This window comes from Marmota monax, unplaced genomic scaffold, assembly GCF_021218885.2.
Source record: "Marmota monax isolate L192 unplaced genomic scaffold, Marmota_monax_Labrador192_F-V1.1 WCK01_AAM20220418_F8-fsc00014, whole genome shotgun sequence".
NCBI lineage: Eukaryota > Metazoa > Chordata > Mammalia > Rodentia > Sciuridae > Marmota > Marmota monax.
In genome coordinates, this window is record NW_026695222.1 from 14,109,839 (window position 1) to 14,133,662 (window position 23,824).

Consider the following 23,824-nt stretch of genomic DNA (forward strand, 5'->3'; position numbering starts at 1 on the left):
AAAAATAAATATTAAAAAAAAAACAAGCGGTGGGAATGGGCATTCTTGTTTTATCTTTGATCTTAGAGGAAAAGCTTTCAAATTTTTATGTTGAGTATGAGGTTAGCTATGGGTTTGTCAGAGGTGGCTTCTATTGTGTTGAGGTACATCCCCTCTATACCTAATTTTTTAAAAAAATATTTTAGTTGTCAATGGACATTTATTTTATTTATTTATATGAAGTGCTGAGAATTGAACCCAGTGTTTCACACATGCTGGGTAAGCGCTCTGCCACTGAACCACAATCTCAACCCCTGTTCCTAATTTCTTGAGAGTTTTTATTATGATAAGGTGTTGAGCTTTTTCAAATGATTTTTCTGCATCTATCAGATGATCATTTTGTTAATGTGGTGTCACAGTTATAAATCTGCATATGTTAGCCATATAACATATTCTTGAAAGTCAGATCTAATGATTAAGTGATATATTTTACTTTATAGAATTATAAATATTAATTGTATAAAAGAATCATATCATTTAACTTGTTACCTATTATTGGACTTCAGGACAGTTTAAAAATTTTATTATAAAAAAATGGACAAAACTTAGAAAAACTTTAACTAAAACTGACTAAAGAAGAAATAGAAAATCTGAAGAATCAATCTGAATATAACAAGAATAAAACTTCCCACCAAGAAAAGTCAAGGTTCAAATGTTTTCAGTGAATCCTACCAACTATTAAAAGAATTAATGCCAGTTCTCCACAAATTCTTCCAAAAGAGTTTTATATGATACCAAAACCAGAAAAGGTATCACAAGAAAACAAAACTACCAACCAGTATTTCTTATGAATATACATGCAAAAATCTTAAACAAAATTCTAGCAAATTGAAGCCAGCAACATACGAAAGATTCATATACCATGACCAAATGAGAGTTATCCCAGGGAGGCAAAGTTGGTTCAGTATCTAAAATCAATGTGATACAATATATTGACTGAGAGAATACAAAAGCTCATCTCAATAGATGATGAAAGAGCATTTGACCAAATTGACCAACTTTTCCTGATTTAAACACTCCATAAGCTAAGAAAGGAACTTCCTCAACCTTGTAAAGACCATCTATGAAAATTCACAGCTAACTTAATGTTGAAATACCAAATACTTTCCCCTAATATCAGGAATAAGATAAGAAAGTCCAGTCTTGCCACTTCTATTTAGCATTTTACTGGAAGGTCATTTGGGAAAGAAAGTAGAATAAAAGGCTTCTATATTGTAATGGAAGTACTAAAACTATCTTTATATGTAGATGACATGATTTTGTAAATAGAAAATCCTAAAAAATCTACTAAAATTCTATTACCGCTCATAAATTAATTCAATGGAATGGAATATATAAGATCAATATACAACATCAAGATATTTTGATAAACTAACAATGAGCATTTAAAAATTGAAATGAAGGAAAAAATGTTTCCCTTGCAAATGGCATTTAAAAAATTAAAATAGGAACTAATTAGCAAAAGAAGTGTAAAATCTGTGCTCTGAAAACTGCAAAACATTATTAAAAGAAATTAAAGAAAGCCTAAATAAATGGAAACACATCCCATGTTCATGTAGTAGAAGATTTAACACTATTAGTATAGCATGCTTTCCAAAATGATTCATTATAGTTTAAGTAAAAATCTCAGCTGGTTTTTTTTTTTTTTTTTTTTTTTTTTTTTTGTAGACACAAAAATTCATGTGGAAATGCGAAGGATCTAGAATAGTCAAAAACAAAAACACCCCCTCCCCAAAACTCCCCAGAACCAAAACCAAAACACATAGCATGATAACAACAATAAATCTTAAAGTCTTAAAAAAAATAAAAGAAAGAAAGGAAAAGAAAAAAACAGCATGATTCATTAAAAAGTACTGGGATACCTGATGAAATATTAAGAGAAAACCAAATCATTATCTTATATCTTAAAATAAATACTTAAATGGTCAAAACTTAATCCAAAGCCACAGTAATCATGACAGTGTAGTGCTGGCATAAGTAAAAACATAGGTCAGTGGAAATTATATATTTGAGAAGGGACTAGTACTAGAATATATGAAGAACTTAATTAAATATAAATAACCCAATCAAAATATGGGCAAAAGAGCTAAACAGACATTTCTTCAGAGAAGATATGCAAATGGCCTGTGAGTGTATGAAATAAGACTGAATATTGTGAGCTATCAAGGAAATGCATGCAAAACAATAATGAGGTCCTACTTCATACTGAGTAGCTTGGCTACAGATAATAATAAGCATTGATTAGATACAGGCAAATTTTTGATTACCTATTACTTTCTTATTCAGAGAAAAGGTAAATGTTTATTCTTTTTTCTCCCCTATACTGGGAATTAACACAGGGTCTCATATGTGTTAGGCAAGCACTCTACTACTGAACCTTCAATTATTATTTCTTTTAAAAGTTTGTTGATTCTTTAAAAATAATCTTCAAGGGGCTGGGGTCATGGCTCAGAGGTAGAGAGCTCGTCTACCATGAGTGAGACGCTGGGTTCGATCCTCAGCACCACATAAAAATAAAATAAAGATGTTTTTTTAAAAAAGAATAATCTTCAATCATTTAAGTATTTATTTTAAGATATAAGATAATGATTTGGGGGCTGGGGGATATACAGATTACCCTCAGTTGGTGGAGTGCTTGCCTGACATGCACAAAGCCCTGGGTTCAATCCCCAGCACCATAAAAAAAAAAAAAAAGATAATGATTTGGTTTTCTCTTAATATTTCATCAGGTATCCCAGTAATGTTTATTGAATAATGCTTTTTATTACTACTATTTTTTTTTTGTACGAGGGATTGAACCAAGGATGCTTAACCACTGATTCACATCCCCATCCCTTTTTATTTTTTTATTTTTGAGACAGGTTCTCACTAAGTTGCTTATAGCCTCTATAAGTTGCTGAGGCTGGTTTTGATTGAACTCGTGATCCTCCTGTCTCAGCCTCCTGAGCCACTGAGATTACAGGTGTGCGTCACCATGCCTGGCTTCTATTGCCACTCATACCAAAGTTTTATGTATATTCAGGTTGGTTTTTTTGAGTTCTTAGTTTTCTTCCATTGTTCTGTTTATAGTTTACATTATTCTGACCTAACTATATACTTGACTATAGCAGAATAAATGCCCCTTTTTAATCTTGTTAATTTAAAAATGGGCCTGTTAATTTTCATCCATTTTCCAGTTAAGTAGAGTTGTATTATCTGTGGTATGATGTTATATATTACTTACTCACCCCTAGATATTTTGGATATATATCTTCTCCCAATGTTCAACTGAAGAACTTTAGAATACCTGGACTCTTGTCCTGGCAACATCTCTAACTCTTACTTATCTCCTCTGTAAGACTCGGAGAATCTTATATGTCCTGTAAGGTGGTGAGGTTCAAAAGGGGTAATCTGTATAGATGATAAATAATGTAGACATTTGAAAATGATTCTTATGATTTTACCAAAGGAGACAGGGCCAGAGAAGTTCTGGGAAATACCAAAGGTCACCAGTGAGGTATGTGGAATGTGTCCAGAACAAGAATGCTCAAGATCCAGGGCCCTTCCACTGGGCTCTGCTGTCTGCAGTCCTGAATGCCTGCAGATGAATTTGTGTGACAGCCTTGGAGTAAGTCATTTCCTGTTCCCTATAGGTTGTGGCTGGTCAGATCATTTCCCTGGTTCCCCCCAAACTCCTGAATACCTGGAGAGGCCATTTGGAAAGCATTGTGGACATCCTGTACATAGACACCTTCCAACTGGTCATCAGCGCTGGCCAGGACCGGGACGTCAAGGCTTGGAAACTCTCCGGTGATGCCATTGGTATGGGGCCTACCAAAGCATACCCATACCCATGTTCATTCTTGTCCCTGTCCCTGATAGAACATAAGCTGGCATGAACGTGTACCCTGTGGGTAGGGAGGTCTCAGACCACAGCCACTGCCTTTGCTCAAATAGGATTACAGGATGCGCATCTGTCTGGTCGCCCATTCAGTACTCTGTCCATTCAGCCGTCAGCCATCCATCCACTCATTCACTCACCCACCCACCTTATTTCCCTTTGTATATTTTTGAAAGTCATATATATGATAAAGTATGTTCTTTTCTTTTTTTAAAAAGTGAACTTAATTGTTATGTTATACTTAAAGAAGAACCACAAACCTAAAGGATTCATCTTGGTGAATTTCCAGAAACTAGCACTCCAAGGTCTCCCCTCACATTTCCCTCTGGGACCATCACTAACAACTCCTCTTCAGAATTAGCATCACCCTGATGTCTAAATCCATATATTAAGTGTGTCTGTTTTTGAATTTGGTAGAAACAGAATCATGTAATATGTTCTCCTTTCTCTCAACATTTCGTTTGTGAGAGTCATCCATTTGTGTGGTGTGGTAGTTCATTCATTCTTATTGAACTGGACACCATAATTTACTTGTCTTTGTTGTTGTTGGGCATTGGGGTTGTTTCTAGCTATTTTGAGTAACTAAAAATAATGCAGCTATGAACATTCTTATATGTATTCTTTGGTAAACAAATGTAGGCATTTTGTTTGGCTATGCATCCAGAAATGAGATTCCCAAATTACAGAAAGCATAGTATTCAGTCCCAATTGATGTTGCCAAATGATTTTTCAAAGTAGTTATCAATTTGCCTTCTTTCACCGGCTGCGTTTGAGAATTTTCATTGCCCCATAATTTTGACAACACTTGGTATTGTCAGTGCTTTGCATTTTAGCCACTTTGATGAGTTATGTAATGGCATCTCATTGTGGTTTTATTTGACTTTCCCTGGTGACTACTTGTCGCGACCCCTTGCCCGCAAGGAAGACGCAACTCAGGAATCTTCTTTCAGCAGTTTATTCAGGCCCTTGATATTTCTTCTTCTCTCTCTCTGATGCCCCTCCCAGCCTTAATAAAGCATCCCAAGCCCCAATGCAAAGCTGCCGCATGGAGCTTTCTCACAGGGTGGTGAAAAATCATGTGCCAACTCTCCCAGATAAGGAGTTGTTTGTCACAGACCACAGCGGAGCCAGCGTCATCTTGTAATGGCGACCATAATCTGCAGAAACGGCAGAAGCGGCTCACCACAGTTCCCCCTTTTCTGTTTTCTTAAAACAATACAGGCGAGAGTAGAGGTCCTATCCCACTGTGCAGAAGTGGCTGCATAGTATGGCTCAGTCCTAAGGAGGCGCCTTCCCCAGATCTGAGGCCATATCAGCCGACGCCTTTTTTCGTGGGGCGGGGCGTGAACGCGTCTAACCCGCATGCAATAGGACATGCTCTCCTTGAGGTCCTCGTCAAGGATCACTCAAGTGCAGTGCCTTGCCTCGCATCCTGTATCGTGACGATGGTGGACGAAGGGGGATAGCTGAGGTTGAACTGTGGCTGTTTATAATGACAAACAAGTTGACAGCACCCTGAAAGAAAGGCACGAACTTCAAGGCGATAGAAAAGCACTAGTGTGGAAACCCATCTGCGTGCAACGGCAGTAAGACCGGCAGAGTGCAAGGGCTTTCCAACACTAAGAGAATAACAAGGAAAGTCATGTCGATCCCAGTGCAATGTTATAATAACTTGGGGTGTAACGACCATGACAAAGGTTTACTGCTTAAGATGCGCAAGCCAGACTTGAGGCGAGTTGCCATTTTCTAAAGCTGCAAGAGCTTGTATGATCATAGCCTTTTCTTGTGCATGGCGAGTTTTAAGGCGACAGAGAAGCCACAAACAAAGCACAACACTGAAGCAACACATTGCCCCAAAAATGCCTACTCCCACCCACTCTTTGAAGAAGGAAAAAGCAGAAGATATCCAATCGGTGAATTGACCCAAAGTCACAGGATCGACACGAGTACTGTTCAAGACAGCTATCTGGGTTAGTTGAGACTGGATCATGTCTTCCGCTGCCATGGACCAGGTTCCGGATGGATACTCCCCGATGATGTGGGAGGCATTTCTGGAATCATAAAATCTGACAGAGGTTATACATAAATGTGCACGTTGATCAACACAACCCAAATGTACTAGGTCAGACAATTCCTCAACTTGAGCTTGAAGCAGATCTATCCTTTGATTAGCAGCCAGAATCCCAGATAAAATGTGTTGATTAATTCTACTTTGAGATTCAAGTATTGTGGATGTTTGTTGAATAACCTGATTAATAGTGGCAGCAGTTTGAATTTGGCTGGCTATGGCTACTCCAGCTATAACTGCTGCAGCAGCAGATACCGCCACAGCTGTCACTATGGCTGCCGTAATTCCAAAATCTCTACGGGCTCTAATCAGTTCAACAATAGGAAATGACTCTGGATCTGAAGTAACCGGGATCGGGACAAAAGTTGGAATTTTCATAACCACTGCCGTAGTCCAGGAGCCATTCCAACACTCAGACAAATAACAGGTAATATTAGAACAATTAAGCATCCCCTGTGATGTAACATTAGCCAAAAGAAACAGGAACGGAGATTGGAGACGGACTGCTGCGGAGGGTAATGTAGCATTAGATAATTGTGAATTATTTGCAGAAATTTTAAGCCTCCTACCTCGCTCCGAGTCTTGGGTACTGCCAGAAACATTAAACAGCCAACTTTGGACTCCTAATATTTCCCTGGGGAAACACAAGCGCGGACTAGACTAGCCCAATCTGAGGGAGTCATGCAAAATTTAGTAAGTCCCTCCACCTGAGTGAGAGTGAAAGCGGCATCTATGCCATAAGTGCGGACAGATTCTGCCAAGGTTTTAATTATCTTAAAGTCTAAAGGCTCATGATATCTTCCCCTGTTATTGTCCTGAAATACAGGGTATGCAAGTCCCATATCTGTATTAACTGTCCTCCAAACTTGTGCATGAAAAGATCTCCCGGAACCTTGGCTCCCCCCCACATACGGAGGTGGGGCAATCGGCACCATATCTTCTTCTAGATATTCTACCTCCTCCTCCTCAGAGTTTTGTTGACCGATGTTAACTCCCTTCCCCTTCTTACAGTAGGCCTGCGTGCCCTGTGTCTCCTTTTTCTTCTTTTTCATTTTTATCTTATGTAGTTGTTGTAACAATATATCAAGGTCCTCAGAACTCTCTGAGTCGCTTGTGTTCTCAGGCGTTTTTAATTCGGTCAAGTCTGGGTAGAGCCTTCTCCTATTTTTATCTTCAGGCTCTTTTGCCTTCTCACTACTGTTACTTTTAATACTCTCTGCCACTTCACTACATGATCCTTCAGATTTTTCCTCATGCAGTTGCTCAAGAATAGCTTGACCCTCACTCACAGCTTCCTGGCATTTACCATCTGTTATACATCCTCTAACTAACTTCCAAAGTGGTATAATGCCACCCTGCAAGGTACCTTGCTCATGAGCGAAATCTAGATCTTTCCCTAATTTGTCCCAGCTGGGAACCGTAAGACTCCCTGAAAAAGCAAACCAAGGAGCCGCTATATCAGCTTCTCTTAAAAACATCTGCAAAGTACTCTGCTTTATCTTAAGTCCTTTTGAATGTAACAACCCATCTAGGGCCAACAAAATTGGGCTTGAAGAAGCAACGCCCATAATGTTTTTAGAGCTATAAAGAAAGTGAAAGTACAAAAGTCCCCGCTCTCTTCCTTTTACAGGGGAGCGTCCCTGTCGTCACAACAACAAAAGAAGCACAAAAAACAAAAGCGAAATGACACAACAAAAGAAACACAGAAAACAAAAGCGAAAGTAGAAGCGAAAGTACACAGTGCAGCTGCAATAAAATGTAATGCTCTCTCTGTGTTTACAGAGGAGCTGCCCCGCTTTGGTCGCGGATCCCACTTACTAGGGACTAACCCCGCTTTGATAGCGGATCCCACTTATTGGGACTAACCCCGCTTTAGTCGCGGATCCCACTTACCTGGGACTAACCGGTGCACCACCCCTGACTGCTGAAAGTTCTGGTTCCCGGGTTTCGGCACCACTTGTCGCGACCCCTTGCCCGCAAGGAAGACGCAACTCAGGAATCTTCTTTCAGCAGTTTATTCAGGCCCTTGATATTTCTTCTCTCTCTCTGATGCCCCTCCCAGCCTTAATAAAGCATCCCAAGCCCCAATGCAAAGCTGCCGCGTGGAGCTTTCTCACAGGGTGGTGAAAAATCATGTGCCAACTCTCCCAGATAAGGAGTTGTTTGTCACAGACCACAGCGGAGCCAGCGTCATCTTGTAATGGCGACCATAATCTGCAGAAACGGCAGAAGCGGCTCACCACAACTACTGAGGTTAAGTGTCTATATATTGGTCACTTGGTGGTTATATTCATTTGTTAAATGCTTGTTCAGAATTTTTCCCATTTTTCTGTAGAATTGTCTTTTGAATGTATGGGAGTTACTTATGTTTTCTGGATATGAGTCATTTGACAATTACATATTTTATAGATTCTCCTTCCATTTTGTGGCCTGCTTCTCATTCTTGGTCATAAGTTTTGATGATCAGAAGTTATTCATTTCAAAGGTAGATCATTTTATCTGTCTCATCACTTCTGGCTGATGTTTTGCATCTTTTTTGTATTGTAGCATAACCCAAAGGACATAAAATACACTCTCTTAACAAAATTCTAAGTATACAGTATTGTTAACATACATACTCTATTATCTCTAGAACCTTTTCATCTTGTATGATTGAAACTATACCCATACATGGCCACTCCCCACTGCTCTCCTCAGCCCCTGGCATTTGCAGTTCTACTTGTGTTTTGTGTGATTTCATTACTTTGATGTCTCATGTGAGTGGAATTGTGCAGTATTTGTCATTCTGTACACGGCTTATTTCACTTAGCACAGTATTCTCAAGGTTCATCAGTGTTGTAGGTATCACAGATTTCCTCCCGTTGTAGGGCTGGAAAATAGTCCATTGTGTGTCTATATCCTGCTCTCTGGGTTCATTCACTCACCAGCAGACACCTAGGTTGCCTCCATCTCTTGGCTGTGGTTGGTGAATAATGCTGCATTGAAACCTGGTGCACAATCTTTGTAATCCTGTTTTAATTGGTTTTATTAAGTCCTTAGTATTTATTTTGGATAAATAACAAGAAGGGGATTGCTAGATAATGATGGTAGTTCTATTTTTAATATTTTGAGGAACTGTCCTACTGTTTTGCATAGTAACTATACAATTGTACATTCCCATAAAGGTTTTGATTTCTCTGAATCTTCTCCAACACTTTTTATTATCTGTTTTTCTGATAACAACCATTTTAACAGGTGCAAGTGATACCTCTTTATGGTGTGGGTTTATACTTCCCTGATGATTAGGAATATTGAGCATCTTTTAATGAACCTTTTAGCCCCTTTTTATGTCTTCCCTTTGGGAAAATGTGTGCTGAAGTCCTTTGCCCATTTAAAAATCATCTATTTTTATTGTTTTGCTTTTAGCTTGTAGGAGATATATATATATTGGATACTAACCCCTGGTGAGATACATGGTTTATATTCACAAAACATTTCCTCCCATTCCACAGTTTGTCTTTTCACCCTCATATTTATTTCCTTTGCTCTTTGAAGCTTTTTGGTTTGATGTAGTCTCATTTGTCTGTTTTTGCTTTTTGGTGTCATCTCCAGGAAACCATTGCCAAAACTACTTTTAGGAAGCTTTTCCCTATGTTTTCTTCTAGGAGTTTTATAGTTCCAGGTTTTATTTTTAAGTCTTCAGTATATTTTGAGATGAAGGTCCAATTTCCTTCTTTTGCGTGTAGATACTCAGTTTCGTACATCATTTGTTTAAGAAACTGTCTCTCCCCTTTTTAATAGTCTTGTCACTCTTGTCAAAGATCATTTGATTATTTCGTTTGCTATACAGAAACTTTTTATTTCCCACTTGTCTGTTTTTTGCTTTTGCTGTCTGTGCTTTTGGCATATGGGTGGGTTTATTTATGCTGTTTGGTTTATGTGCTTGTCTTTATGCCAGTATCATACTATTCGATTACTTAAGCTTTGTAATATGTTTTGAAATTAGGAAATGTGAGGTTTTAGGCTTACCTGCTCCACTTTCTCCTCCCAGCCAGGTTTTCTCTTTTACTCCAAATATTTTGGCTATTGAGGGTTCCTCTGTACTTTTATATGAATTTAGGAATGTTTTCCCTATTTCTGAAAAAAAAAATGGCATTGAGATTTTGATAGGGAATGCACTGAATCTGTAGGTTACTTTGGGTAGTAGGGACATTTTAACAATTTTAAGACTACCAAATGATGAACACCCGATGTTTTCCCATTTATTTATGTTGTCTTTAATTTCTTTCAGTAATGTTTTATAGATTGCAGGATATAATGTCTTTTGCCTCCTTGTTTAAGTTTACTCCTAAATATTCTACTCTTTGATACATTTTTAATTAATTAATTTATTTTTGCAGTGGCTAGGGATTAAACTCAGGAGTGTTCTACAACTGAACCAAAGTCCCAGCCCTTTTTTAAAAATTTTATTTTGAGATTGGGTCTCTCTAAGTTGGTAAGGCTCTTCTTCAACTTGTGATTCTCCTGTTTTGGTCTCCTGAGTTGCTGGGATTAAAGCCCTGCCACTACTGTGTCTGGCTTGATGCATTTTTAAATGGGATTATTTTCTTAATTTCCTATTTGTATTGCTCATTGTTATTTTTAATTTTTGGTACTGGGGATTGAACCCACAGGCATGCCACCACTGAGTCACATTTCCAGTCCTTTTTATTTATTTTTATTTTTTTCCTTTTAGTTTTTATTTATCTTTAATTTTTATTTTTAAATTTCTTATTTTTTTCCTTTTTATTTTTATTTTGAGACAGGATCTCACTAAGTTGCTAGGCTGGACTAAAACTTGCAATCCTCCTATCTTATCATCCTGAGTAGCTTGCTCATTGTTCTTGGGTAGAAACCCAACTGATTTGTGTACATTGATTTTCATATCTTATAAATTTTCTGAATTCATTTATTAGTTATCACAGTTTAAAATTTTTTTGATGGTTTTCTACATACAACTTCATGTTACCTGCAAACAGAAATACTTTCTTTCTTATTTGGATGTCATTATTTCTTTTTCTTGCCTAATTACTCTAGCTAGGATTTCTAGTCCTACACTGAATAGAAGTGATGGAAATAAGTATCCTTGCCTATTCCTGACCTTAGAGGAAAAGCTTTCAGTTTTTCACAATGGAATATGATGTTATCTGTGTGCCTTCCTTTATTATTTGAGGCACTTTCCTTCTGTTTCCAGTTTGCTCAAAGTTTTTATCACAAAAGAATGTTGAGTTTTTTCGAATATGCTTTCTGCCCCAACTGAAATGATCATTTGGTTTCCATCTTTTGTTCTATTAATGTGGTATGTTGTGTTGATTGATTTTTTTTTTTGTATGTTGAATCATATTTGCATCCATGGGTGAATCCTATTTGGTCATGTTGTGTTATCCTTTTCATATGCTGTTGAATTCCGTTTGCTAGTATTTTGTTGAGGATTTTTGCATCTCTATTTATCAGGACTGTTGGCCTGTAGTTTTCTTTTCTCACAATGCCTTTGCTACAGTTATTGGCCAGGTTATTATGGCCTCAGAAGTTGAGTTTAGAAGTATTTCCTCCTTCAATTTTTTAGAAGAGTTTGAGAAGGAGTGATATTATTTCTTCTTTGAATGGTAGAATTCTTCAATGACTTCATCTGGCTCTAGGCTTTTTCTTTTTTGGTTGGGAGTTTTTTTAATTTAATTTTTTCTTTATTTTTTGGCATGGGGGATTGAACCCAGGGGCCCTTTGCCACTGAGCTATATCTTCAGCCATTTTTATTTTGAGGCTGGCCTTGAACTTGCAATCCTCTTGCCTTAGTCTCCCTTGTTGCTGGGATTATAGGTGTGTGCCACCACACCTGGCTTGTTGGGAGGTTTTTGATTATTGATTCAAACTAGTTCTAGGTCTGTTCTGATTTTCTGGGTTTTTGTTTTGTTTTGTTTTATTTTTTATCATTCAGTCTGATAGATTGATTGCTTCTAGGAATTTATCCATTTTTTTCCTAGGTTACTTAATTTGTTGGTATATAATTATGCATAGTAATCTCTCTCTCTCTCTCTCTCTCTCTCTCTCTCTCTTTCTCTCTCTCTCTCTCTCTCTCTCTCTCTCTCTCTCTCGTGCTGAGGATTGAATCCAGAACCTCATGCATGCTAGGCCAACACTTGACCACTAAGCTGTACTCCTAGTCCCATAGTAATCTCTTGTGATCCTTTATATTTCTCTGGCATTAGTTAATAATGTCTTCACTCTCATTTCTCATTGTATTTATTTGAGTCTTTGCTATAGTTTGGATCTGGAATGTCCCTGAAAAGCCCTTGGGTTAAAGGTTCTATTGGGAGGTGATGGAAATTTTAAGAGGTGGAGCTTAGTGGGAGGTCTTCTAGTCACTGGGGAGTGTGCCCTCAAAGGGGCACATTTTCAATGGCTATAACAAAATATCCAAAAGTAGAGATTTTATAAGGAAAGAAGATTTACTTAGCTCACCATATTAGAGGTTGAAAATTCATCTCGTCACTCTGGTGAGCGCTCCTTGGCTATTTCACAACATGGTGGATGTCATCATGGTGGGAGTGCAGATGAGAGAGAGATTGCATTGTGAGGCAGGAAGCCAGAGACTTGGGAGAGGCCAGCTCTCTTTTTATAAGACCACTTTCAGAGAACTAATTCACCCAGGAAACCAGCATGAATCCCTTCTGAGGGTAATGCTCCCAGTATCATAACCACCTTTCATGAGATCTCATCTGTTAAAGGTCCCACCACCTTTAACGTCACTACATATTTTATCATTTATCTATTTGTTTTTTAATATTTTATTAGTTGTAGATGGACATAACTTTGTTTATTTTTATGTGGTGCTGAGGATCGAACCCAGGGCCTCACACGTGCTAGGCAGGTGCTCTACCACTGAGCCAGAACCCCAGCCCTTTTTTAACATTTAAAAAGAAACTTTCAGTCTATCCTTGTATTTAAGTGTGCCTATTTTGTTGTATTTATTTACTTATTTTTTGGGGAGTGCTGGGGTTTGAACCCAGGACCCCATGCAGGCTAAGGGTTCACTCTACCACTGAGCTACATCTACAACCCCCTAATTGTGCCTCTTTTAAACACTGTATAGTTGAGTCTTATTTTTTTTCATCTTGTTTGGCAATCTATGCTTCTTAACTTGATATTTAGTCCATTAAAATATTAATTACTTCTGTAGCTGGGTCTATCATTGGCCGAGACCCATGCAGCACCAACACCTTTACCGCAGGATTAGGGGCTCTTTCATTCTCCACAATCAGTTTAATTTATTTTCTGTTTATCACATCTGGTTTTTGATCCTCTTTTCTTCTTTTAGATGAATCAAATATTTTTAAATTACTTTGTTTATCTTTTCTATTATTTTGTTTTATCTCCTTTATTATTTAAATTTTATTTTATATTATCTATTAAGAAAAATATTGTTTTATCAATAATCTATGGCTAGAGATTATTATATACACTCTTAGTACTATGTCTATGGAAGATATTACCTTCCCCTCTCCAGCTGTTAGGCTATGATCATATATTGTACTTGTACCTATGTTCTGTCTCCCTTTAAGACATTTGTCCTGATGTTGGGTTAGGCAGTTTTCTTTCACATTTACCCAGATATTTGACATATTTGATACTCTTCATTCTTGAAGTTCTGGTTCTAGGATGTTCGTAAATCATTTACCTTCAGCGTGAAGAACTTTCTTCTTTTTCTTTCACGCCAATAATGGGGATTGAACCCAACCATGGCTTTGCCCATGTTGGGTAAGTGCTGTACTACTGAGCTACATCCCTAGACCTCTTTATTTCTTATTGTGTTATGCGCCACTAATAAATTCTCTAAATATTTATTTATCTTAAAGCATCTTTATTTCATTTTTATTTTTTAACTAACTAACTTACTTTACAGTACTGGGGATGCTCTACAACTGAGATACGTACCAGCCATTTTAATTTTTTATCTCGCGATAGAGTCTAAGTTACCCAGGCTGGCCTTGAACTTATGACCTTCCTACCTCAGCCTCCAGAGTCATTGTGATTACAGGCATGTGCCATCATACCTGGCAAAACATCTTTATTCTGTCCTAAACATTGAAGACTATTTTACTACATGTTAAGTCCTCACCTGGCAGTTTCTTTTCTGTTAACACTTAAAAAAAGTTCTTTTCACTTGTCTTCTGGTTTCCATGTGTTTTGTTGAAAAGTTAATTGTATGTTGCTTCTTTGAAGGTTCTTTTTCTTTTTTGTGTTTTTAGCAATTTCACCATTACAGGCCTAAGTGTGTTTTATTTGTATTTATCCTGTTTGGAGTCCACTGATTGTTTTTTAAATATATGGGCTGACATCTTCAGTTTTGAAAAATTCTTAGATATTATATGCCTTTACTGTCGCTTCTGCCCTCTTTCCTCCTATCCCTCTTTGTAGGTTCCTAGCTGTGTGTGTGCTGGACCATTTATCTTGTCTTCTATGTTTTCATGCTCTGTTCTGTTCTTTTTATCTTTTTTTCTAATTTCTATATTCCAGACTGGATATTTTTTACTGAACCACTTTCCAGTTTATGAATTTTTTTCTGGATGAAGTTCTGCTATTAAATCCAGCCAACTAGCTGTTTTCTCTTCTTTCTTTCTTTTTCTTTTTTATTCTACCTCTGAGCTTCATCCCCAGTCTTAATTTTTTTTTTTTTGATTTTGAGACAGAATCTTGCTAAATTAAACTGCCTAGACTGCCCTTGAACTTGTGATCCTCTCACCTCAGCCTCCCAAGTAGTAAGGATTATAGGCATGGGCCATGGTGAACAGCCCAAGTGAGTTATCGGAGATATCATTTTATTATTTTAATTTAATTTAATTAATTTATTTGTGGTACTGGGGATTGAACTTAGGGCCTCACATGTGCTAGGCAATTGCTCTACCACTGTGCTACATCCTCAGACCTATTTGGTTCCTTTTTTCCAAACTGCACCAATACTTCATATTTTGACCAAAAGAATAGGTCCTGGGAAGAAGTACAAAATGCAAATTCAAATGACCAAAAAATGCTGAACAAATAGCATTATTAATATGCAAAATATTTTTATCACAGAACTAGTAGCAGGTAATATTCTCTGGGTCTGTAAAACTTTGAAACCACAAGCTTATTTGTTAATCGAGTCTAGCTCCAAAATACCAAAAAAATTTTTTAGTTAGCTTCATTCTTTGATGCTTCATTAAAATTTTCTACAAGATCTAGGAAATCTTTATCCTCTTCATCAATGTGTTCTTCTGGGTTTGGTGCTTTACTGTCCAGTATTTACCATGGGAACTGTTCCCAGGTTTGCTGAGCTGTCAGCACCAAGGTGACTTAAGATTCCAGGAAGCATTTCTGTGATTGGTTTGGCTTCTGCATGACCAGTAATTGTGGAGGTATTAGCAGACAAGGAAGCTTGGGATTTTGGATTGTTGAAATGAATAACTGTCCCATCATCTTTAACCATGTTCACCTCTTCCATACCAGCTATGTTATTCATAGCCAGTTTTTTTAGAGAACTCTGAAGCTTTTTGTCATCAGCTGTAGCTTCTTTCTGTAGGCTGTGCCCTTGCCCCAGACCTGAGCCTCAAGTCTGGCCAACTTTTCTTCATCATGCTGTTGGTCAATCTTCTTCCACTCAGTCCTGAGACCTGGGCACACAGGACCCCGGGAAGGCAGATCGGGCTCTAGAGCACTTCCCTTGATTCTTTTCTATAGGTCACAACTTTCTGTTGAAATTCTCCTTCTTTCCAACAGGTATTTTCCTTACACTTGCTTTTATTTTATTTAACACTGCTTGCAATAGTCATTTTAAAGGCTTTATTTGCAAACCCCGATGTCTGAATCATCTGAAGGGTCTGCTTCTAATGTCTATTTTTTTCTTTTGATGACTGATTATATTTTTCTGCCTCTTCATGTCAATAAAACAAAACAAAACTTTTGTGAACTTTGTACAAATGAACTACGGAGACTGGAGATGACATTACTTTCCCCCAGAGCATTTGTTCTTTCTTCTGTGTGGGGTGGAACACCTTCATCCGGCGGGGATTGAGCTGGGTTGGGGCTGCACTGTGGCTTTAGGTAGACTTGGTTTACTTTGCCTTCTGTGGCCTCAGAATGAAGTCAGTTCTATTTGTGACAGGATTCTTCCTTCTGTGGGACTCTGTCTCTCTCCTTTTTTCTTTAGATCCTTCTTTATAATTTTTTAATTTGTTTGAATTTGTTATACATGATAGTAGAATGCATTTTGTTTTTTTAATTAAAAAATTTTTTTTTAGTTGTTGTTGGACCTTTATTTTTTATTTATTTACATGTGGTGCTGAGAATCGAACTCAGTACCTCACACATGCTCAGGCAAGTGCTCTACCACTGAGCCGCAACCCCAGCCCCAGTAGAATGCATTTTGACACATTGTACAAAATGGAGCACAGCTTCTCCTTCCTTTCCCTGAACATGATGCAGAGTCACGCAGGTAGTGTTATCATCCATGTGTATAGGGTAGTAATGTCCATCTCATTCCATCGTCCTTCCCCCTCTCCCCCACTCCCCACTGCACAATCCAAAGTTCCTTCATTCTTCCCTACTGTCCCCTTCTGTCTCTTGCTGACCTCATTCCTCCCCGCATCCCAGCCTCTCTACTGTTTAGCAGATATCCTATGGGATGAGAGGCACCTTTACAGTCCACTGGACTTTCCCCTCCAGTAGTTTACTTCTGCTAAACCCAGTCCAGCTCTCTCTCAGCCTATTCCCAGATCTAGAAAAGCCTCAAGGAAGCAGTTCCCATCCCCATTTGGCATGGAAAGACTCCTTTCCGTAATTTTAGTGCATTTAGTTTTCCTTGCTTCTATAGCTCTCTGATTTTTTTTTTAAAGTATGACTTTGTAACACATCTGCTACATTGTTTTTTAATTTTTTTTTTTTTTTGTAGCTGTAGATGGACAACATGCCCTTATTTTATTTGTCCACCTTTACGTGGTGCTGAGGATCTAACCCAGTGCCTCATGCATGCTAGGCAAGCTTTCTGCCGCTGAGCCCAGCCCCAGCCGTCTGCTGTATTTTTATTAATTTAAAAAGTTCTGGGTCTGGGGGTGCAGTTCTGTGGTAGAACGCTTACCAAGCATGCTCAAGGCCCTGGGTTCAAGCTTCAGTACCTCCCCCGCCCAAAAAAAAAAAAAATCGGCAGCAGGAGAATGGCCACTACTCACTGCACCCTGCCCAGAAATAGGACTCCTGTTGCCCTATTGCTGTATTTTCAGTGCCTTCTTTTTAGTCTACCTCAAGTCTCGCAGGATAGATGCCCACTTGGAGCCCAGCTGAGGGCCATGTGCCATTGCCCTGGTCCCCCTCCATCTCAATCTGCACGTGTGGAAAGATGATTGAGGCCTGAGCACTGAGCCTATCCAGACACTGGTGTCTGGTCATCGAGATGCTTTTTGGGTACCCAGCACAATACCCGGCACATGAGGGGCACCAGTATTTGCATGGGGCAGGTTAAGGGATCACTGGCTGACTTGAGGGTGGACGTTAAGGGCAAAGGTTTCAGGGAGGGTGTTTCAGTCCTTGGTCTGGATCAAATCACAGGGACATTTGGCCTGAATGTTTGGAAAAGACTACAGGATGCCAAAATGGATGGTATTCATGAACAGAGAGAAAGCGTGGAGGAAAAGTCCGACTCCATAGGCACCCTCCTCAAGGCCTCCCACCAGGAGCTGCAGTGAGTTGGCCAGCCCCGACTCTTCCTGGCTAGAGCAGGGGTGCCGCAGGCCTCCCCAGGTCCCAGGAACCTCTCCCTGAGTTGGGCAGTGCTGGGCATGGTTGGGGAGGGCCCTTGGAAGGCCAGAGGCTTGGGGCCTGCAGGCAGTTTTACTCTATAGGTGGCAGCTGTGGCTGGGAGCCCAAGCCTCGTTCTAGCGCAGCTTGGCCGGAAGATTGAGCAGTAAGGGGAGAAAATCAGAGCCCCAAGCACCTAGATGGGGCCCCCCTGAGCCAGACTTGGATTTGCCAGGCTAGCAGAGGTCATTTCCACATGGTCAGAGGTCCCTGGCAGGAGGGTGCGAGGCCCACATCCAAGTCTCTGGTCCCGAGCAGACATTTGTGTTATTTCCTTGCTTTGTAGGCAAGAGGGGCTCTGTTCTTCTTCCCACTCACTCCATCTGCTCAACCCTTATTCCTGACCAAGTCTCATATAATCTTGGTTGCTTAAAAAGAGTTCACAGAGGTCTGACTTCCAGACCTTAAGCTAAGTTTCCAGAAATCCAAGACAGTCCAGGCAACAGGTCCCGCTTCAAGAGGACTCACAGGGAGGCAGACATACAAGCCCATGTCTGCAATGCCATGTGATGATTTAGGAATAGGGATGGTTTAGAGGTCAAGCCACCTGATTGGGTGGAACAGGTAAGGAAGGCTTCTTAGGAAGGGAGATTGTAGACTTGGGTTTTGACATTTCAGTAGGAGTTTGCCAAAATCCATGGAATCTGTGTGATGCCTGTGCTCCCATCAAGGCAGTCCTGTGGGGACATATGAAACAAGGCGAAGGCAGGGTTTCCCTGGGGTGGGAGGGTGTTTGAATATTCCACAGGGGAGGTCCAGGTGAGGTTAGAATGGGGTACAGCCTCCATGGAGGACAGCACAGGGTGGTGGGGGGAATGGCAGGACTTGCAGAGGCCACTGCATCTGGGCTTTGCAGTGCCATTGAAGGCTTTCTCAGTGATGGGCCCTGGGAGCATGGCCTGGGGACGGGGGAGGGGGAAAGGCTGGGGAGGACAGGCCCGGGACTGGGAGCTCCTCTCTTAACTCCTGGCAGCAGGAGGGGCATCTTGTGAAGGTGAGCTCTTAACAGCAGGGATCTGGCTGAGGCGCTGGTGTACCAACGGCGGGAGCAAGAGGCGCTGATGTTACTGTTGAGTGGCAGAGCAGATACAGAGGCGGAGGCTTGGGCCAAGCTGCACAGGATGGCCCCAATGTCCCCGTGGGCTGGCGAGCACTCCCTGCAAGACATCGAAGCCAGCTGGAGTGAGTGGGAGTCCAAGGGCAAGCAGGTGAGGCTGGGGGAGGTGGGGCAGGTGCAGGCCCAGCATTTAGCCTTCACTCTCTCCTGAGACTCCTGCAGGGTAGGCTGGGGGAGGTCAGGCAGGTGCAGGCTCAGCACTTGGCCTTCACTCTCACCTGAGACTCTTGCAGGTGAGCAAAGTGGTGGGGGCAGCGTTTAAGCCCAAGGAACGGTTGCAGAACCCCAAAGTCCTGTTCAGTGGCGTGCAGAACACCTGGATGAAGCGGCAGGTACGGGTGTGTGGGGCCTGCCCCTGAGATGCGGGGCTAATGGAGGTTAGGGGATCCCATCTCCTGTGGTGGCCGCCGTGGTGCCCGTGTGGCTTCCAATGGGAGTGATGGGGACATTTGTCCTTTATCAGGATTCTAAGCCACAGACTGCTGTCACGGCCCTGGTCTGGCCCTGGTTGAGGCTGTTGGCACAGGTTTCATCCTAGAGGACAAACGTCATTAGGTCTGTGGGAGGGGTTCTCTGGGGTCTGGCACATCTGGAGCCTCCCAAGTGCTCCCACAGTCTGTGGTTGCTCATTTGCTTTTCCACGTGTCCATTGTCCATGTCCTCAGGATGTGGGCACTCAAGAACAGGCACAGGGTGTCATGGTCTCAGGGACACAGGAAGGGATGGGGTCCATGGAAGGGAGTGGGAGAGAAAGGAGCCCCGGGGGGGGGGGGGAGAGGTGGCTCAGTGGCAGCACGCACTGGTCCCTGGCCAAGGCAGCCCAGCCTCCCCCTCCTTGTTTGCCGTGGGGCATTCTGAGAGCCCCTCCTTCTCTGTGGGGACGAATGAATGAGAACATGACAGGCTTCTGCAGGGCCTCTCCTGGGCGTGGGGCAGGTTGGCATGAGAGGGCTCACTTTGCACCCCTGCCCCATCCTGGGCGGGTCCTCATGGCATCGTGAGAGTGAATCGGAGAGGTGGGGTACACCTGAGGAGCTCTCTGCCCCTGGGCCCACTGTGGGCCTGGCTAGTGGCCTCATTGTGAGAAGGGAACAGCTCGGGTGCTGGTGCCCACCTCACAGCTTGTGGTGAACACCCAACAAGCGTGAAGAGCTGGGGGCCGGGACCGGGCCTTCTGCAGAGGGTGCGTGGCCCTCGGGCTGTGGGCATTGGTGATAGCCTTGGTACTTGGAGATTTCTTTTCCGTGAGAGGTCCTGCTCTTGGTCCTGGGTGCCCTCAGCCCCCACAGTGCCCCACCTCGCTGCTCTGTCCCCTGCAGATCTCTCCTCAGATCTACCAGAACCTGTTCTTCAACGAGCTAACTCCTGTCCAGCCGCCCGACTCCCTGATACACAGGGTCCTTGACCAGCAGGGCCGGCACATCCGCTGGGTGGCGCATGATCTTGAGCCTCCCAGGGACCAGGTGTTTGTGGACACCACGCCCATTGCTACCTCCTCCCACTCCTCCTCCTTGTCCCCAGCAGCCTCGACTTTCAGGCTGCTGGACTCCAGCTCCTCCCTGCGGCCTCGGTCCTCCACCTCGTGGCCCAGGTCAGCCTCCATGACCTCCCCCTCAGCCCTGCCTGAGGGGTCCCAGTCCACCCTGCAGAGGCCAGAGATCACCATGGCTGTCGCCTCTTCCCTTCTGCGCCCCCCAAAGCCTCTGGAAGCCCCCGTCATGTCCTCCCCAAGGAGGAGCTTCCATGTCAGGTTCTGAAGTGTCCACCCCTGTCTCCAGCCCTCCAGCAAGGCACCAGCTTGTGGGGTCCCGCTGTCCCTGGCTCACACCTTGCCAGTCCTGGGGACTGTGGGCTTTTCCCCAGTGGCTCCCATTCTGCCTCTCTGGAGAAGTCCTGTTGTCTTCTCTCTGGATCTGCACAAAGTCTTGGAGAAGAAAATAAATGTTCTCATTTGTCAGAGTCCTGCAGGTGATGAGGCTGGGCTGGGCTCACACCCTTAGTCCCTGCTTCGATCAGCCACACCCTGGAGAGGCCCCTGGGAAGACACAGAGAGTCCCGGCCCCAGGATCCTGGACACAGTTGACTGGCAGGCGATAGGTGACACCTGAGGGTGGGCCGTTGGTGGGCCCCTGGTGCTGAGGCGGGTGGGTCACACCTTGGGGGAGCTGCATGGCCCAGAGTCTTGGTTCTGTCTCATGGAACATGAGGCCCAGAGCCCATCGGGTGGTGCCAGTGGCTGTTTTTCCCCTCCTCTGCTGTCTGTCCAGCCCCCCTCACCCACAGGTACTCCAGCTACACCCCTGTGCGGGGAAACAGATGGTACCCACCTGGCTCTGGAGCCTCCCTCTGACCCGGAAGCACCATCTAGGCCTCTGCTGGGCCACCAGCCATCTTGAGGCATGTGGGGATTTTTGGATGCAGAAGATAGCATTTAGAGGTCATGAGGCACAGGCCTGTCGGCCAGGCCGTCACCCCAAACCAACTTATGCCCTTTTTAGCTTTGGTGACCACTGCACAGACAGAGCCCCTAGGCCCACCCTTGCCATGGTTGTGGACCATGCTACTCCTCCCAGGTACCCCAAGACAGCTGTCCTCAGGCTAGCAGAGCTGAGCTCGAGGGCAGTGCACTCCTGAATTGGCTGCCCAGAGGGTGGAGAGGCCAGGGGAGCCTGTCTGAGTCCCCAGGGCAGGAGGTTCGAGGCCCCTACCTCCCGCAGAGCAGTCCCTACAGGTGTATCTCTTACATGCGGGGTGTATTGAGTCCTGTGTCAAGTGTGCTTTGAGGAAGGGTTATCATATCACTGGAGGGCATCTGAGGAGGTCCTCTAGAGAGGGACCTTAACTCAAGATGACAGGGTCCCTGACAAACATCACAGAAAGGAATTTCAAGACATGTCAGAGAGAGGCACCAACAAATTTGTTCAGGAAAGCAAGCAGTGCACATTTAGTGGAGGACGCGGGTCATCTTAAGGGTGAGACATACTTTGGAGGACTCAGGCACTTCTTTTTAAAGGAAACTGAGAGGTGGGCATGGGAAGGTATGGGGGGATGACATTAGTCTGGTGGTCACAGATGGCTTATGGTTGTCTGGTTGTTCCCAGAGTCCTTAGATCGATGTTATCTGTTATCTAGACATTATATAACTTTGGGGAAATATACTGGATTATAGATTTTGTATCTCTCTTTGCCTAGTGTATTCTAAAAATACAGGTATTCATGGGCTGATTAACTGTGCACAGGATTTCATAAGTGGGCAAATTCCAGTAAGTTTAAGATCCTGAGCGAAGATTTGTAGATTGCCCAGAAACTTGGGAGTGACAGGCCTGGGGAAGAACTGGCCTGGGAAGGACAGGTGGGAGGAACTTTAGCTTTTAGATTAAAGCTATAATCTCCTTGTCCTTCCTCTCGTCTCCTTTCTACCCACCTTTATTCCTTTATCCCGCCTCACTGAGACGAATGGAACCCACCCCTGGAGGCTGGGCATGGTGGCACTTGTTTATAATCCCAGCAACTCTGGAGACTGAGGCAGGAGGATTGAAAGTTAGAGGCTATCCTGGGCAATTTATCAAGATCCTGTTGGAAGGTTAAAAAAATAAAAAAGCAAGGCTGGGGTTGTAACTCGGGGTAGAGCGCCCCTGGTTCAACCTACCCCTCCCACCGAAAAGAAAAGGGTTGGGTGGGAGGCTGGGGCTGTGGCTCAGCAGTAGAGCGCTTGCCTAGCACATGTGAGGCCCTGGGTTGGATCCTCAGCACCACATAAAAACAAATAAATAAAGGTATTGGGTCAACTACAACTAAAAAATAAATATTAAAAACAAAAAGGGTTTCGGGCTTTATTTTGAACAGCATCTGGCAGCCGTCCCAGGGTGCAGAGCCCTTAGAGGCACATGTGGGTTTCCATGGGCTTAAAGCTCACATAGCGACTTCTCCCTAGGAGGCGAGTCCTCAGAGACAGACACGAATCAGGCTGTGGGCCGGGAGACTGGCTCACCAGGGCGCTGTCTTAAACCCTCTCAGCCCTTGTTGTTTTTCACTTGTGCAACAAACATCCATTAAGCACCTTCCAATCTAGAAAATTCTTCCCCATGGTGGATCTGAAAAGGTGTCCTGCTGGCACCCAGAGCCTGTCGCTCTCTGGCCTCAAAGGTGGAAATGTATTGTCTCCTTGTGGTGGAGGTTGGCGGCCTGTTATCCTGAGGGGAGGGTTCTTCCTCGCCTCTTCTGAACTTTCTAGAACCATGTCATTATGAGGCACTGGGGAATTTTCTTCATCTTGGAGGATTTTTCTGCTGTTGACCAGCAACCCTCCACCTATAGAGACGTCACCCAAAACACCCATGTCCTGTGGCCATGTTCTCCATGTGTAACTGTGGAAAACAAGCTATGCTCTGTTCTGTTACCCCACGATGCTGAGAGCAGCAGTTGTTGGGGGACACCTAAGCCTGAGTGACCCTTCTGTGAGACCGTGGCTTGCCGTAAGCTACTAACTCCATTTTGAGTTTAAGTTCCGAGATGAAATGTCTCTACAAGTAAACAGCCACCATCTGTCTAGCACAGCCATAAGGCACAAACTAATAAGTTAGTCATGCTAATAAAAGTGACACCTGTGGATTTACCGAATTAATCAGAAGCACACGGGCACACAGGCGTGCCAAACTCATATCGGAAAAATCAGGCCCACGAGCTCATCACACTCACCAGGCCATGTCATGGGGCAACTCCCCCAGTCAGGCCATAAAAGGGGTCTGGGGCTGGGGTTGTGGCTCAGTGGCAGAGCGCTCGCCTCACACATGTAAGGCCCTGGGTTTGAGCCTCAGCCCACAAAAAATAAATAAACAAAGATATTGTGTCCATGTATAACTAAAAAGTATAAAAA

At 42.8% G+C, this 23,824-nt stretch overlaps 1 protein-coding gene and 1 pseudogene across 1 annotated transcript in view; one reads left to right on the top strand and one right to left on the bottom strand.

Moving 5' to 3' along the window:
* Efcab8 (EF-hand calcium binding domain 8) overlaps positions 1 to 22,611 on the top strand; it is a 68,724-nt gene extending 46,113 nt beyond the window's left edge. The window contains 5 exon segments of the mRNA XM_058575443.1: positions 3,672 to 3,840; positions 17,583 to 17,715; positions 18,826 to 19,039; positions 19,182 to 19,280; positions 20,268 to 22,611. Of these exon segments, the coding sequence (XP_058431426.1) occupies positions 3,672 to 3,840; positions 17,583 to 17,715; positions 18,826 to 19,039; positions 19,182 to 19,280; positions 20,268 to 20,705 (1,053 nt within the window). The 3' untranslated portion in view covers positions 20,706 to 22,611.
* On the bottom strand, positions 15,174 to 17,122 carry LOC124085338 (transcription factor BTF3 homolog 4-like; annotated as a pseudogene).
* Positions 22,612 to 23,824: the final 1,213 nt, after the last annotated feature.